Raw genomic sequence first — 14,694 nt, forward strand, 5'->3', positions numbered from 1 at the left:
CGTTCAGGACAAAGTAGTTTGGCCTAGTATATAACATATATACACTGCGGTGCAAAAAAATCGATCCACTAAAAATTTTTTCATTTTTGATGATTTGAATTTCCTAAACCTGTTGTCCAATTTAAGTGATTTTTTACCACGTTATAGCCTTATCCATTGACAATATCTTTTTTTTTCCCATAATCATCACTACGATGATGATTATTACAATTACAATCTGGTCATACTTGACCAATGAGCAATTTTAATCTAACCTAAATTATTACTGTTCCTTAAAATTAAGAGCTTACCTCATAGCGTCTCTTATCTAACCTAACAAGATAGTGCACTATTCTGGCATACACACTAACGCGCACAAGCACTATACTCTGCTTTTCATTATCACCTATCACTTAAACTAGTTAATAAGGTTTTGCCCTCTTCAGTCTTCTAACTTGCCCAGTTGTATCGAGGAGCTGGATTGCCTCAATATTCTCGTGCATGTGAAGTCGTTCGTGACTTCCTGCCATCTTCTTGATGATTAAATCCACAGTTTCCATTCCTAGGTCCTTATGGATATCACTGTTTGTAACATACCAAGGAGCATCTATAATATTTCTTAGAATTTTGTTCTGGAATCTTTGTATTACTGTTATATTACTTGGTCTAGTACACCCCCATAGTGGGCATCCATAAGTCCATACAGGTCTCAATATTTGTTTGTAAATTAGTAACTTATTATGCATCGACAATGTGGAGTTTCTTCCAATTAGCCAATACATTTTTTTATATCTTATATTTAGTTGTTCCCTTTTTTTCTTAACGTGCACCTTCCAGCGTAGTTTTGCATCTAATGTTATACCCAAATACTTAGCAGTATCTGCATATGGTACTTGGATGTTGTTGATTATAACTGGGATATATTGTATTTTTTTGTTGGTGAAATTAACATGGACAGATTTAGCTTCATTTAGCCTGATTCTCCATTTTTGTGTCCACTTATAGATTTGGTTAACTGCTATTTGGACCTTGTTGGTCGCCTCTTCAGTTGTCGTTCCTACTGCTTGAATAGCTGTATCATCAGCAAAGGAGGCAACTGTGTTGTCTTCCAGTACAGGTATATCACACGTGTATAGTAGGTATAGGACCGGACCCAACACACTGCCTTGTGGAACACCTGCTCTAATTTCTTTTAAGTCTGAAAAACAGTCTTCTTGCTTAATTCTAAAATGTCGTTCTTTAATGTATGACTGTAAAAGTTTTGAGTACTGGATAGGTAAAAAACATTTTAGTTTGTATGTTAAACCTTCATGCCAGACTTTATCAAGAGCCTGTGTAGCATCAAGGAATACAGTTGAACAGACTTTCTTTTCTTCTAGGGATCTTTCGATAATATTTGTGATTCTGTGCACCTGGTCAATTGTTGAATGCTTATTTCTAAATCCCAATTTAAGTGTCGGTATCAAATTCCTTGCTTCATTAATTGGTTTTATTCGCTTAAGAAGCAGTTTCTCAAACAGCTTCGATATTACAGGAAGCAGAAATATCGGTCTGTATGACGAAACCTCATGTTCTGGTTTTCCTGGTTTAGGAATCATAATGACTTCCGCCATCTTCCATATCATTGGTACATATTTTAATCTGAATGCACCGTTAAAGAGGTTTGTTAATTTTACGATAGCTCTTCGGGGAAGATTTTTCAACAGCTCACCCGTAATTAGATCATAGCCCGGAGCTTTCTTCGGATTAATATTTTCCCTTATTTCTTCAAGCACTTCTTTTGGTGTAGTTAGCCGAATTTCTTCCTCTAATTGAACAGGTTCCTCCCATCTTTCTTCATCCCCTTGAGGTTCATTTGGTTTGAATGTATTTTCAAGATGTATGGCAAATATCTCTGCTTTTTGTGCACTACTTCTGGCCCAGTTACCATTTTCTAGTTTAATAGGAGGAGAGTGCATAATAGGTCTTTTCAGTCTTTTAGTAGCTTTCCATAAGGAATAATCTGTACTACCGTCATCTGTTAGCTCCTGTAAGTAAGAATTAATCGAGTCATTCTTTAATTGTAGAATAGTTCTTTTGAGTTGTTGACTTGCACGATTTGGTTTAGTCTTATCTTAAGGAGACCTTGTTTGTTGCCAAATTCTTCTCAGTTTTCTTTTTTCAATTATCATGTGCCTTATTTCCTTTGGATAATTGTTTCCTTTTAGCCTAGGTTTCAGCGTAGGAGTGTTTTCCCATGCTGCTTGCTGGATATTGTTCACCAACAATTCTGCTTCTTTATCTAATTGCTCTGCGTTTTGTATTGGTACACTTAGATTTATTCTGTCTTCAAGGCTTAGCTTAAAACTTACCCAATCCGTCCATTTATTTGTTAATGTGGGGTTACTTTGTTTTTTAATAATCCTGTCACTCATGGTTAGTACTAAAGGGGAATGATCAGAATTTAAGTCCCAACAAACATCAATGTCTATGAAATTATTTGAAATATTCTTAATAATAAAGAAGTCTATTAAATCAGGGGTCTTGTTTCTACCCGTAGGCCAGTAGGTTGGTCTACCAGTTGATAGTGCTTCACACCTCTGTTCTTTAATGGCTAACAAAAGCTCCTTTCCCTTAGTAGTAGTGATTCTAGAGCCCCAGTGTGTGTTCTTTGCATTGAAGTCACCTCCAATAATGAACCTTTCCCCTAAGCTTTTCAAGAATTCATTATACTGCTCTTTTTTAATGGAATGTTTAGGTGGGCAGTATATTGAACTTATATTTATTTTAAAAGTTTTAGTTTTTATGTGGCTTGAATATGGTTCAGTTTTATATTCCAACTCTTCATGATGACATATATTATCCTTTATGATGATTGCACTGCCTCCTTTGGCCGCATTGTCAGGGTGTATTGTATGATATACCTTATATCCTTTAAATTTGATGTAGGATTGATTTGTGAAATGCGTTTCAGAGACAAGAAACAAATCAATTTTTTCGATGTTAAGGATGGCTTGTAGTTCTTGTTGATGATTAAACAACCCGTTGGCATTCCATGCGACAATTCTAAGATCATTAGCCATTTCTTACCTTTGGAATAGCACCTTGAACTCTATATTCCAGGGAAGTGACCATTTCATTTAATTTTTTCAACTCCTGTAATATCATTTGTAGGGTTTGTTCTGTTTCTTTTTCAATCTCTGTTGTTTTTTGGTATTTATCATTCTGATAATTTTCATTGCGACCTTTTGTTACCGCACTATATGTCTTATTACTAGTAACTTTCTGTGCTTGTTTTCTTTCACCAGCATTTGACTTGGTTTCAGTTGACCTTCTGTCTGGAGGGTGTGGCAAATTCGTCTTTTTCAGACCTCTGTTTTTTATTTTCTGCATTTCCTTTGCGACGATACATCCTCGGTAGTTGGCAGGATGGTTTTCGCCACAATGGACACATTTTGGTTTAACATTTTCAGGTTTGTCGCAATCTTTAGTAAGATGTTTTTTTGTGCATTTAACACACCTTGGCCCTCTAGCACAGAACTTCCATGTGTGACCATATGCTTGACATCGTTTGCATTGCGGTATTAGTTTAGAATTTTTAAAAGGCTGAATTTCAACTTTTGTTCCTAGGATGTCCGTTATCCCATATATTTTGTTGATATCTTCGTCTGGTTTGAAGGTTAACATAAACATGTCTAATGGCTGTTTGGTTTGCCACTTTAGCTTTTTAACTGCGTCTATGGCTTTATAGCCTCTTTTTTGCAGATCTTCTACAATTTTTTGGGACGAGCAAGTGTGATGTAATCTCTTTACTATAACTTTTAGCGGTCTTTCTTGTTTGTTTTCGTATGAGTGATATTGGACATTTTCCTCTCTTAAAGCTTTTATTAATTTTCTGTACTCTTCACCGTCTTGTACATTAACTTTTATCACTTCACTATTCACCAGTTTAGTAGTAAAGTTTGTTATCTTAGATTTAAGGAAGTTATATAGGACTTCATATTCTGGACTGGCCTATTTTATTTTTATTTATAACACATGCGATAAAAACGATAAAAACATACATAGCGATAGCAGGCCTGTCCAGATCCACTCTGCGGAGACAAGACCTGCTCTCAACTTTTGTTGTTATTGTTTTTCTATTGTATACTAATTACAGATACTAGTAAATTATATTCAAATAAAAGAACGGCTTACCGCTTTTATACTGATTTCGTTTCACTACAGAACAGAGTCACATAGGGGAAGGGCGGGCAAAACGGGGTAGCTGCCTAAAACGGGGTACCCCCTTTTTTTTCAATATCACTCGCTCCATCTATACGACGTTAATGAAATTATATTATAGACGCCTGTTTACGCCTTCTGTCATAAAGCAGATATAATTAACTGTTAGTCGATTGTTGTGAAGAGTACATGTGCGTTTTTAGTTAACCAAGTTATAATATCGGCCGAAAAATAATCCATCGTTAGTATTACTAAAACAATTTATTATTTAATATCATTACTTCCAACTAACAGTGAATCTGTTCTAGAGTATTCGTTTGTCATTATGTTAAAAAATAAAAACTTGTAATAATTTAAACAGGTTATAATCTCAAAATCTGCTCTTTGGGCAAAATGGGGTACCAATAGATAGGGTAAAATGGGGTACCCTTTTTACCATACCTATTGGTAGTCTTTACCCTTTTACCATACCAAGTAAGATAGCCGATGATCAAACCAAACCACAGACGAGTAAGAAGTCGCAATTGAATAAAACTAAAAAAGTAGAGTCAGATTCAGAAGGCGAAGATAGTGACACTGACTGGTTCTGCGGAAGCTTTTATTCAAGTTCCACAGAAGGATGGATAAGCTGATCTAGTTGCCTTAAATGGGCTAAAAATTCATGTGCAGGTGTAGAAGATGAGGATGATGAAGTAGTACTTGTATGCGAATTTTGTCAATAGGCTTTTCTTGGTTTCAATTTGGTACCCCATTTTACCCTATACAACGGGCATAATGGGGCAATTTACATTAGTTTCTGTTTTTTCATATAATAAAAAAAACTTTGACTCTTTTTAAATTTAAATGTTTTAATAAATAGTTACTACTATAACAATGATATTTGTCTTATTTTAAGACGTTAAAAGTTACAGATTTTTTTAAATCCCAATTTAAACCTTAAGTACCCCATTTTGCCCGCCCTCCCCCTACACGTGCTTATCTTCCGACAGTCAATCGAATACTATTGACAATATCGATGTAATAATATTGTTGCTAGACAGTTAAACTGTCATTGTATACCGGGTGTACGAATCAAACTGTTTTTTTCTCAAAGTTCGTATCACCCTGTGAACTATTCTAGCATTTATAAAATACTGAAATTAAAATCCAACTATAGCCTCAGGTTTTCTTAACATTTTGTCTTTCGATTCATTCGCTTATGTTGAATAATAAATAAGTTAGGTACTTTAATAACTGGCCATGTTCGTCATCAGTACAAAGTGTTTCTAAATAAATGTGACAAACTTTAAGGGGTAATTTTAAATGAGAAAATAATGACAATTTGTTTTATAATCATATGTCCGCAAACGCTTCGTTTCCGAGATACGGGATGTTCAATTTTTTTTTGCAAACTGGCGATTTATTTATTGCTTTAAAACCAGTTGAGATATACAGATTAGATTCGGTGGGTTTTAAAACGTAGTTATTGCACATTTTTTACATACAATTAAGAATTTTATATTCACCATTGGCGTGCGTATGGGTAATATTATCGGTCATAATACCCGTTTGCACGCCACTGGTGAATATTAAATTATTAATAATTGTATGTCAAAAAATGTGCAATAACTACGTCTTAAAACCCATCAAATTTGATTTGCACATCTCAACTGGTTTTAAAACAATAAGTAAATCATCAGTTTGTAAAAAAAATTGAACATCCCGTATCTCGGAAACGAAGCGTTTGCGGACATATGAAAAAAATTGTCATTATTTTCTCATGTACAATAACCCCTTAGGGTCGATTTCTCATACCTGCGTTAATCTCTGGTTCAGTTGAACCAGGTTCACCCGTGATCTGTGGTTTTGTTTGAAATGCATTTCTCATTGCGCGTTCATGTCAGCGCTCGTTCTACAGCTTTCGAGAAATGCCAATAGATGGCAAAAGGTAAAAAACTGTCGCCATTTTGAACTACCATTTTTATGCTGTTTTTGAATAAAGTTAAATTTAAGTATTTATAGTCAAATAGTCATTTTAATAATTATAAATAAATATTATAAAAACAAAAATAATGTTATCGTTTATCGTTAGGCTTCATATAATAAAATAGGATATATTTATATTATGACAGCGTTTCGTGTTAATACAACGCATGCGTAGTCCATGGAATCATCTGAACTGAGTTCTGAAATCTTTGAACGGCCGAATTCCACCGTTCAAGCATCGTTCAAGTTTAAACTGCCATCGGTTGAACGTGAATTGAGAAAGACGATTTTGACTTTAAACTGACGTTTACTAGAAGTTCAGGTTGAAACTGAACGAGCCAATTTCTCATATCGAGTTAAACTGGAGTTGAACTCGATATGAGAAATTGGCCCTTAGAGTTTTGTGCAAATATTTTAGAAACACCCTGTACTTATATAAACATATTTAATCTGAATAAAATACTCTACTGTAATTAGAAATAATCATTTTTATTAAAACGATAATAATTTGTCGTTAAAACTAATGGACAATTGGTAATACAAACAATCATATAATAAAAAATAAAGTGTTTTTTATAAAAGCAATAATTATTATACCTCAGTTATAAAAATTATTATTTATTTTTTCATAGAGTGCTTTGGTGACACGTAGAATAATAGCGAAATATCATTGCCTTCTTTCACTTGCATCTGTTTTTGGAAGACTTTCTGTTGCAGCTGCATTTGATACTTTTTTTTCAGATCAGAATTTGGCATTTGCCATCAAACTTTTTGAGAGATAGCAGATATACACTAGGGCTCTAAAATATGTTTAAGGGTTGCAGCTTCGGGAGATTTTGTTGGATCCGAAAAAGGTTTTGTTAAATGCAGCTGCAACAAAAACTGTCCCACAAAAGATGGAAGTGCAAGTAGGCAATGATACTCCGCAATTCTAAGTGTCCCTAAAGTACTCCATGAAAAAATTACTCATAATTTTTACAGTTGAAGTATATATATTGAAAATTCACAAGGAAAAAGTTTTCCTGAGGTTGGCTGTATACCATGTAATACAAACAAACAGTAAAATCCTGTATAAAAGGTATATTTAAAAACCCTCAAAAGGGCCACATCAAAATCACATAACTAGTTTTCGACTGGTTTGCCAGTCATCATCAGTGCTTACGTGCAATGTACATGCTAACCACCAAGATAGTATTTAACAAAAATATTAGGGTCAAAGCCCAGTAAAAGAAGTCCGTCAAGGAAACATTGGTTTAAAAAGCTACATAAAGTATGGATGTTTAAAATATTAAGCTAATCTGCTAATCAGCCCCAGGTAACATCTGAGATGTGGATTTGACTTGTTTACATGTTGAATGTATGACGGCAAGTGACTTGCCGCCATATCACTGCCATCATACATTCAACATGTAAACAAGTCAAATCCACATCTCAGATGTTACCTGGGGCAGATTAGCTTAATGTTTTAAACATCCATACTTTATGTAGCTTTTTAAACCAATGTTTCCTTGACGGACTTCTTTTACTGGGCTTTGACCCTAATATTTTTGTTAAATACTATCTTGGTGGTTAGCATGTACATTGCACGTAAGCACTAATGATGACTGGTAAACCAGTCGAAAACAAGTTATGTGATTTTGATGTGGCCCTTTTGAGGGTTTTTAAATATAGGTACCTTTTATACAGGATTTTAATGTTTTTTTTATATATTGCTTTTACAAAAAAAAACTAATCACTGATTATTTTTTATAATAATTATATGATCTTTACCAATTGTCAATTAGTTTTAACGAATAATCGTAACCGTTTTAATAAAAATGATTATTTTCCCTTTACAGAATATTTTATTCAGTTTATCTATTTATTTTGGCTTTGTATGTATACCATAATATTTATATTAGGCCGTAGGTACTAGTTTATCCTGCAATGTCCGTATTAATATCAGGATAAACGAATTTGGTCTATTCTAAAATAGTTTATCCTATCGCGTTCAGGACAAACTAGTTTGGCCTAGGCCAAACTAGTTTATCCTGAAATCGGGTTTGGCCGGTAACATATACATTGTAAATTATGATTCGGGAGTGCTCTTAATAGCATTTAACGTGTCTTGGTTTGTTTATTTTTACTGCATCTTGATTTTAAATTTAGTATAGAACTAAAAACACTGGAATAAATCGATTTTTAAATACAACACCTATACGACTTGTAACTTTTTGCATTATGTTCGGGATGACGTTAGTAAAAATGTCTACAGTAGAAAAATGGATGGAAATGCATAAATGCATTTACAGTGCATGACATGCATCCAAAAGTGCATAAACATTTCAAGATCCGTATTAAGGACCAGAATTTGTTATTCAGAGGGTTTTTGGGGTCACTAAAAACGAATACGCAATCAGAACCGATCGACCGAAACACCTGTGTCCAGGGTTACCGCTAAGGGTGTGCTCACTACGGAGACCAAAGGATGCTATCCTAGCCTAGAGCATAGTATCCTACTCTTCATATTCGTGAATTCTCGCATTTGAAATAATGATTTTATTTTACCTGGCGATCGAAACCATATTATCGATCGCTATGTAAAATAAATGCATTATTTTGAATTCCAGAATTCACGAATATGAAGAGTAGGATACTATGCTCTAGGCTAGGATACCATCCTTTGGTCTCCGTAGTGAGCACACGCTAAGGCACGTCCTCTTGAGTTTTAAAGGTTTTCGGTACTAAATTAATGCAAATAGATTACTCGGGGATTTTTGGAGTTGTTGAACAAGAATACGCCATCAAAACCGACCCCTGGAACACCTGGCACCCAGGGCCCTTCTAGAATTTCCAGGGTTTTCGGTTTTATGATGTCAGTTCTGACGGCGAATTCGTGTTTGGTAACCTCAAAACCTCTGATTTATTCATTTGCATCAATTTAGTATCGGAAAGCCTCGACACCCCAGAAGAAGGTATGCATATCATTCACCCTGGGCACTAGGTGCTCCGAGGGTCGGGTCTGATGTCATATTAATATTCAGCAATCCCAAGAACTCCCGAGTAATTTGTTTGCATCAATTTAGTGCCGACTACCGTCGAAACTTTTAGGCGACTGATAATTTTGAGTCCGACCTTAGAGGATGGAAAATTTTTTCTCTCTCTCTAAAAAAATTTTCCATGCTCTAAGAGTCCGACGCAATATTTCACTATGAAATATTTAATATTGTCATGCGCTGAGCTGGCCATCAGCCGTCTTACACCATCGGCCAAGAAACGTAGATGCGCCCATTCGCTATTTAACATTTTATGGACATTCTGAGATGAAAATAACGACAAGAATATGTTGCCCATTACCTGTGGAAGTCGCAAAAAGAGAAAAGATCCTTTAGATTTCTTTCTCGCATAAAAAACGCTATGAGATCTAAAATGAAACAGGATCAGTTTACTGACCTAGCAACTTTGTGCACTGAAAATAATTTGGTAAAATCATGCGATTTTTCGAAAATTATAGACGTCTTTGCCAATCAAAAAACTCGAAAAGCACCGCTTTTGTAAATATTTTCACTATTATAAAAATGTAATCAAAATTTAATAAAAGTTATATTTGAAATGTTTCTTATTATATATTATTGATAATTTTATTTCCATAAAAATTAAACAATTTTTTTCGCTTTTTACTTTTTGCCGGGGGCCCGCTCTTCACTTCTTACCGGGGCCCGCTCATCCCTCTCGGCGGCCCTGGCCCTGAGCACTAGATGCTACGGAGGACGGTTTTGATTTCATATTCGTATTCAACGATCTCAACAATCCCCGAGTAGCCTGATCGCATCAATTTAGTACCGAACACCTTCGAAACTCCGTAACGGGCCTTAGCAGTAACCCTAGGCACCCGGTACTCCGGAGGCCGGTTTTGATTGTGCATTCATGTTCAGCGACCCCAAAAATCATCTAAATAACAAAATCTGGTCCTTATATTATACTACAGGTTTTTGCAGTTTACTATGCATTTTGTGTATTGTAAATGCATAGATGCATTTCCACCCATTGTTCTATTGTAGACTTTGTTCCTGAAGTCATCTCGAACAAAAACGAAAACAGTTGCAAGTCGATAGGTGCTGTATTTAAAAATCTATTTCTTTTTTCTGGAATGCCCTGGTCTAATATGACTGCGATCACATCCGTTCGCCAATTTTACAATTCTTTACTTACGTATTAGTCATTTTTTCGTCTACCTACAACCTTATCCTAAACTAATACTAATATTAATCTCTAATAAATAATCCTTTTTGTATTTCTTTGATTATTTCATTCATAGGAGATTCTGACCAATAGAAAGCTACAGAAATAAAAATTAAACTGATAATTTTTGATAATGTCCCGTCGCGGTTCGTCAAGTATATTACGTCAGATGCCTTTCGTTGCTACGAAAAAATACATTCAGTGACATTAATAACAATTAATGTTTTAAAAATTATAAAAGTGATGACTTTCAACCGTCAAATATTTATAGCAACTGTGTATTTAATTGTACTAATTTGTACTTACAAAAATAAATTACAATAAAATTTTGGTTTTGAACAGTTTTATTCACGAAATAATTGCAACAAATTGCACTCGATCTCTAAAATTAATATAGAATTTTTGCCCTCGTGTCACTTTGACATAATTTCACTCCTCTTCGGGTCGTGAAATTAAAACTGTCAAGGTGTCACTCGGGAAAAATTCAATAATTTTAGAGCTCTTGTGCAATTACTACTGATATTTGTTTATAATTATTCTTTGTATTTGGTGCTTTAAATTGCTAATTTAAATTATCATTTAAATTATTAATGTACAAAACTTTCTTTAAAGTAGGTAAATCGCAGGTCTAAGATGCCAGGTGGAATAAACTAATAGTCAGGGATCCCAGGCCTATTTTCACCAAATACTACTAACAAGCTAATTTTTCGTGAGTAGCTTCATTTTGACGAAACGCCTTTTGGCGTCTTTCCTTAGAACTTTTTTTCTTGTCAATAGTAGTGTAAATTTAAAATCTCGACTGAATTCCGCCGTTGCGTTAGCCATCAATTTGATTTTAAACAGGAACCGTCTTTGCTCAATATCTCCGCCATTTTTAACTTCTTGACAAAAATTATGAGAATTAAAATTATTGAAAATATGATTTTCTATAATTTCTTTCATTAACATTAGAATATATAGGGTGTCCCAAAAGTAGGGGAACGGTCGAATATTTCTCGAAATAGACATGGAATCGGAAAACTGCAAAATACGTGTTCAATAATTTTCAAAAATCTATCGAATGACAAAAAACACGACCCCCCACTTAACTCCCTAGAAGTGGGGCGGGGGGTAACTTTGAAATCTTAAATAGAGACACCAAGTTTTTATTTCAGATTTTGATTCCTTGCGTAAAAGTAAGTAACTTTTATTCGAAACATTTTTTTGAACTATGGATAGGTAAATCTTGATTTATCTTGATGTCATAGGTAAATAATAGAAACGGTCTAATATCTCGAGAAATACACTTCCAAAGGAAAAACAAAAAAATACGTATTTAATATTTTTCAAAAACCTATCGAATGGCATAAACCCGACCCCCCACTCCACAACCTGGAGATGGGGTGGGGGGTAACTCTAAAATCTTAAATAGCAACCCCCATTTTTTATTGCAGATTTGGATTCGTCATGAAAAATTAAGCAACATTTGTTCGAAACAATTTTTAGAATTGTTGATAGATGGCGCTAATAAATAATATTTTTCCAATTATAGCGCCATCTATCAATAATTCTAAAAAATGTTTTAAATAAATGTTGCTCAATTTTTCATGACTAATCCAAATCTGCAATAAAAAATATAGGTTGCTATTTAACATTTTCATGTTAACCCCCACCCCACCTGTAGGGGGTGGGGTAGAGGGTCATGTTTGGTGTTATTCGATAGGTTTTTGAAAAATATTAAACACCTATTTTTAATTTTTCATTTGAAAGTGTATTTCTCGAGATATTAGAGCGTTTTTATAATTTACCTATGGTATTACAGCAAATTGAGGAGTTTGCTGTAAGAAGGGTGCAGCTCCATATTTGGTAATTGTTGGGAAATTGAAAAAAACTGTTTTTTAATGAAAGTTTTATTTTTACCCGAAAGACATAATATTAATCGATGACAAACAGATTTAGTCAATACTTGAGACTATTTTGAAGTAGATAATTTTAGAAAAAATAACAAAAAAATTTGAAAAAAAGTTGGACCTGCATCTTTCGTGCACCAAACACGTGAAATAATGCTTCTTTACCACCATTTTTGAGAAGAAAAAAACAAATTCCCAACAAAAACTCTTTTATTCGGTTACAACAATCAAACGACTATGGTTTGCCTACTACACAAATAAGAAAAAATCAGTAAAAAGAAATAGATTGGTGTCAAAAAATAGCATTCAGAAAAAAAATAAAACATTAAACACACTGGCAAACACATCCTTCATTCATTTATCTTAAAGCCACGCAGTAATGATAGCGACAAACAAATCAAAACAAATCAGCTGCCCTGCCGGCTCAGCGCCAACAAAAGATGACCTTGCATAAGACGAAAATCACCGAACATTCACAATCGTTTGGTGCAAAAAGGATGCAGGTCCGGAGCTGCACCCTTCTTGCACCAAATGACTGAGGAGGCAGATCCATAAAGACGTATAATTCCTTTATTTATTATCGGATCTGCATCGTTCTTACACCAGTCAATCAGCCAATTTTTTTAATTATGGCATAAGTTTCCACCCAAAACGGTCTAAATATGGAGCTGCAACCTTCTTACAGCAAACTCCTCAATTGTTTTTTCCGATTATAGCGCCATCTATCCACAATTCGAAAAAATGTTTCAAATAAAAGTTGCTTACTTTTACATAAGGAATAAAAATCTGCAATAAAAACTGGCAGTTGCTATTTAAGATTTTAAAGTTACCCCCACCCTACCTCCAGGGGGTGAAGTGGGGATTGCGTTTGGTGTCATTGGATAGATTTTTAAAAATGATTGAAAATGTGTTTTTCAGTTTTTCGCTCCGATGTTTAGTTCTCGAAATATTCGACCGTTCCGCTACTTTTGGGACACGCTGTATAATTATAATTATATAATCTTGCCTAGCACATAGTAGAATTATAGTTACCTAGTAGAATTATTTATAAGTACCTAGAATATTTACTAGACGGTTTTCCATTTCCTTAAATAGTTCTGCCATTTTAGGTTCTGTTATGGCTGCCTATATCAGCTTCGGTGCTAGACCACAAGATTTAATAACATCTAGCATTATGTCAGCTCCAGCTGCTTTATGTTACAGCAAGCTGCTTTATCCAGAGACCGAGGTGATTAGAATGAAGAAGAAAAATATTCAGCAAATGAAAATGTATGTCTGTTTTTATATTTTCTATAATTTTTTAAACTTATGTAATGTTTTATTTAATTTTAATATTTATGTTCATGCCATACCGTAAAAGAATTCTAGGTGTAACGCTAACAAGTAAAGGGGAAGAAAGCCAAGAAATTGAAAAACGAATTTGGAGAAGAAGAAAGACGGTCGGAGCCCTACACAAATTACTAAGAGCCAAAAACTTCTCCAGATAGGCAAAATTAAGACTCTACCGAACAGTGATCCAGCCCACAGTTATTTACGGGAGCGAAACATGGGTCATGAACAAAAATCAAGAAAATATGCTGAACATCTGGGAGCGGAGTGTCCTAAAGAAGATATTCGGGGGAGTAAAAAACGATGAAGACGTTTGGAGGAGACGAATAAATGCAGATATCTGTACTGGAAACCAGAAATAAGCCAGATGGTCAGAACAAAGAGATTAAGTTGGTTAGGTCATCTTGCAAGAATGGCTGACGGAAGGTGGGCAAAGGACTCGCTGATGAGAGGGGAAGGAAAGAGGAGAAGAGGACGACCCAGGAAAAGTGGCTAGAAGCATGTAAGGAAGACCTGGAAACAATCGGGATATCAAATTGGAGAACTGCGGCCATGGACAGGAGAAAATGGAGGAAAACCGTGGAGAATTTCCAAGCCATGGGCCATATGAATAGACGAGCGGCACACCCCTAAATTGAGGCTTAGAAATCGAAAAAGCGACCATGATATGTGAATGGCAAATTTTGGCCATTCTTTATGTTTTCGAGGTCGCTGACTCCGAATATGAATTTTATTTTTATTTAGAATTGGTGGAACGTGTTCAAAAATCAAATTTTAAGCAAAAATTCAAAAAATATATTTTTATGATTTTTTCAACTTTAACTCGCTTGTAGTGACTGGCTGAATGGCAAAAGCCTGTGCCAAAAAAAATCTCGCTTGTATCTTTGGTTACTGTAAATATTTCCTTTTGAAAATTTTACTGTATTATATTTGAAGTATAATATAGATAACAATGAGATTTGTCTGAAATGTATAAAAAAAATTAAAAGAGGAGTTGTTACCTTTTTAAACATTTTGTCGTCAGATTTCATTAGTTTCATACGCCATAGTTTCTGGGTACGCCAGAATATCTAAACTACGTAAGTAGAATAGGGAAAATGCAACGTCT

The 14,694-nt window shown here is 34.6% G+C and overlaps 1 protein-coding gene across 1 annotated transcript in view; it reads left to right on the forward strand.

Moving 5' to 3' along the window:
• LOC114332328 (sodium/nucleoside cotransporter 2) overlaps positions 1-14,694 on the forward strand; it is a 100,663-nt gene that overhangs the window by 79,169 nt on the left and 6,800 nt on the right. The window contains exon 8 of the mRNA XM_028282114.2: positions 13,367-13,526. Within this exon, the coding sequence (XP_028137915.2) occupies positions 13,367-13,526 (160 nt within the window). The remainder of the gene's footprint in view (positions 1-13,366; positions 13,527-14,694) is intronic.

Source organism: Diabrotica virgifera, chromosome 4 (assembly GCF_917563875.1).
Source record: "Diabrotica virgifera virgifera chromosome 4, PGI_DIABVI_V3a".
NCBI classification, from domain to species: Eukaryota; Metazoa; Arthropoda; class Insecta; order Coleoptera; family Chrysomelidae; genus Diabrotica; species Diabrotica virgifera.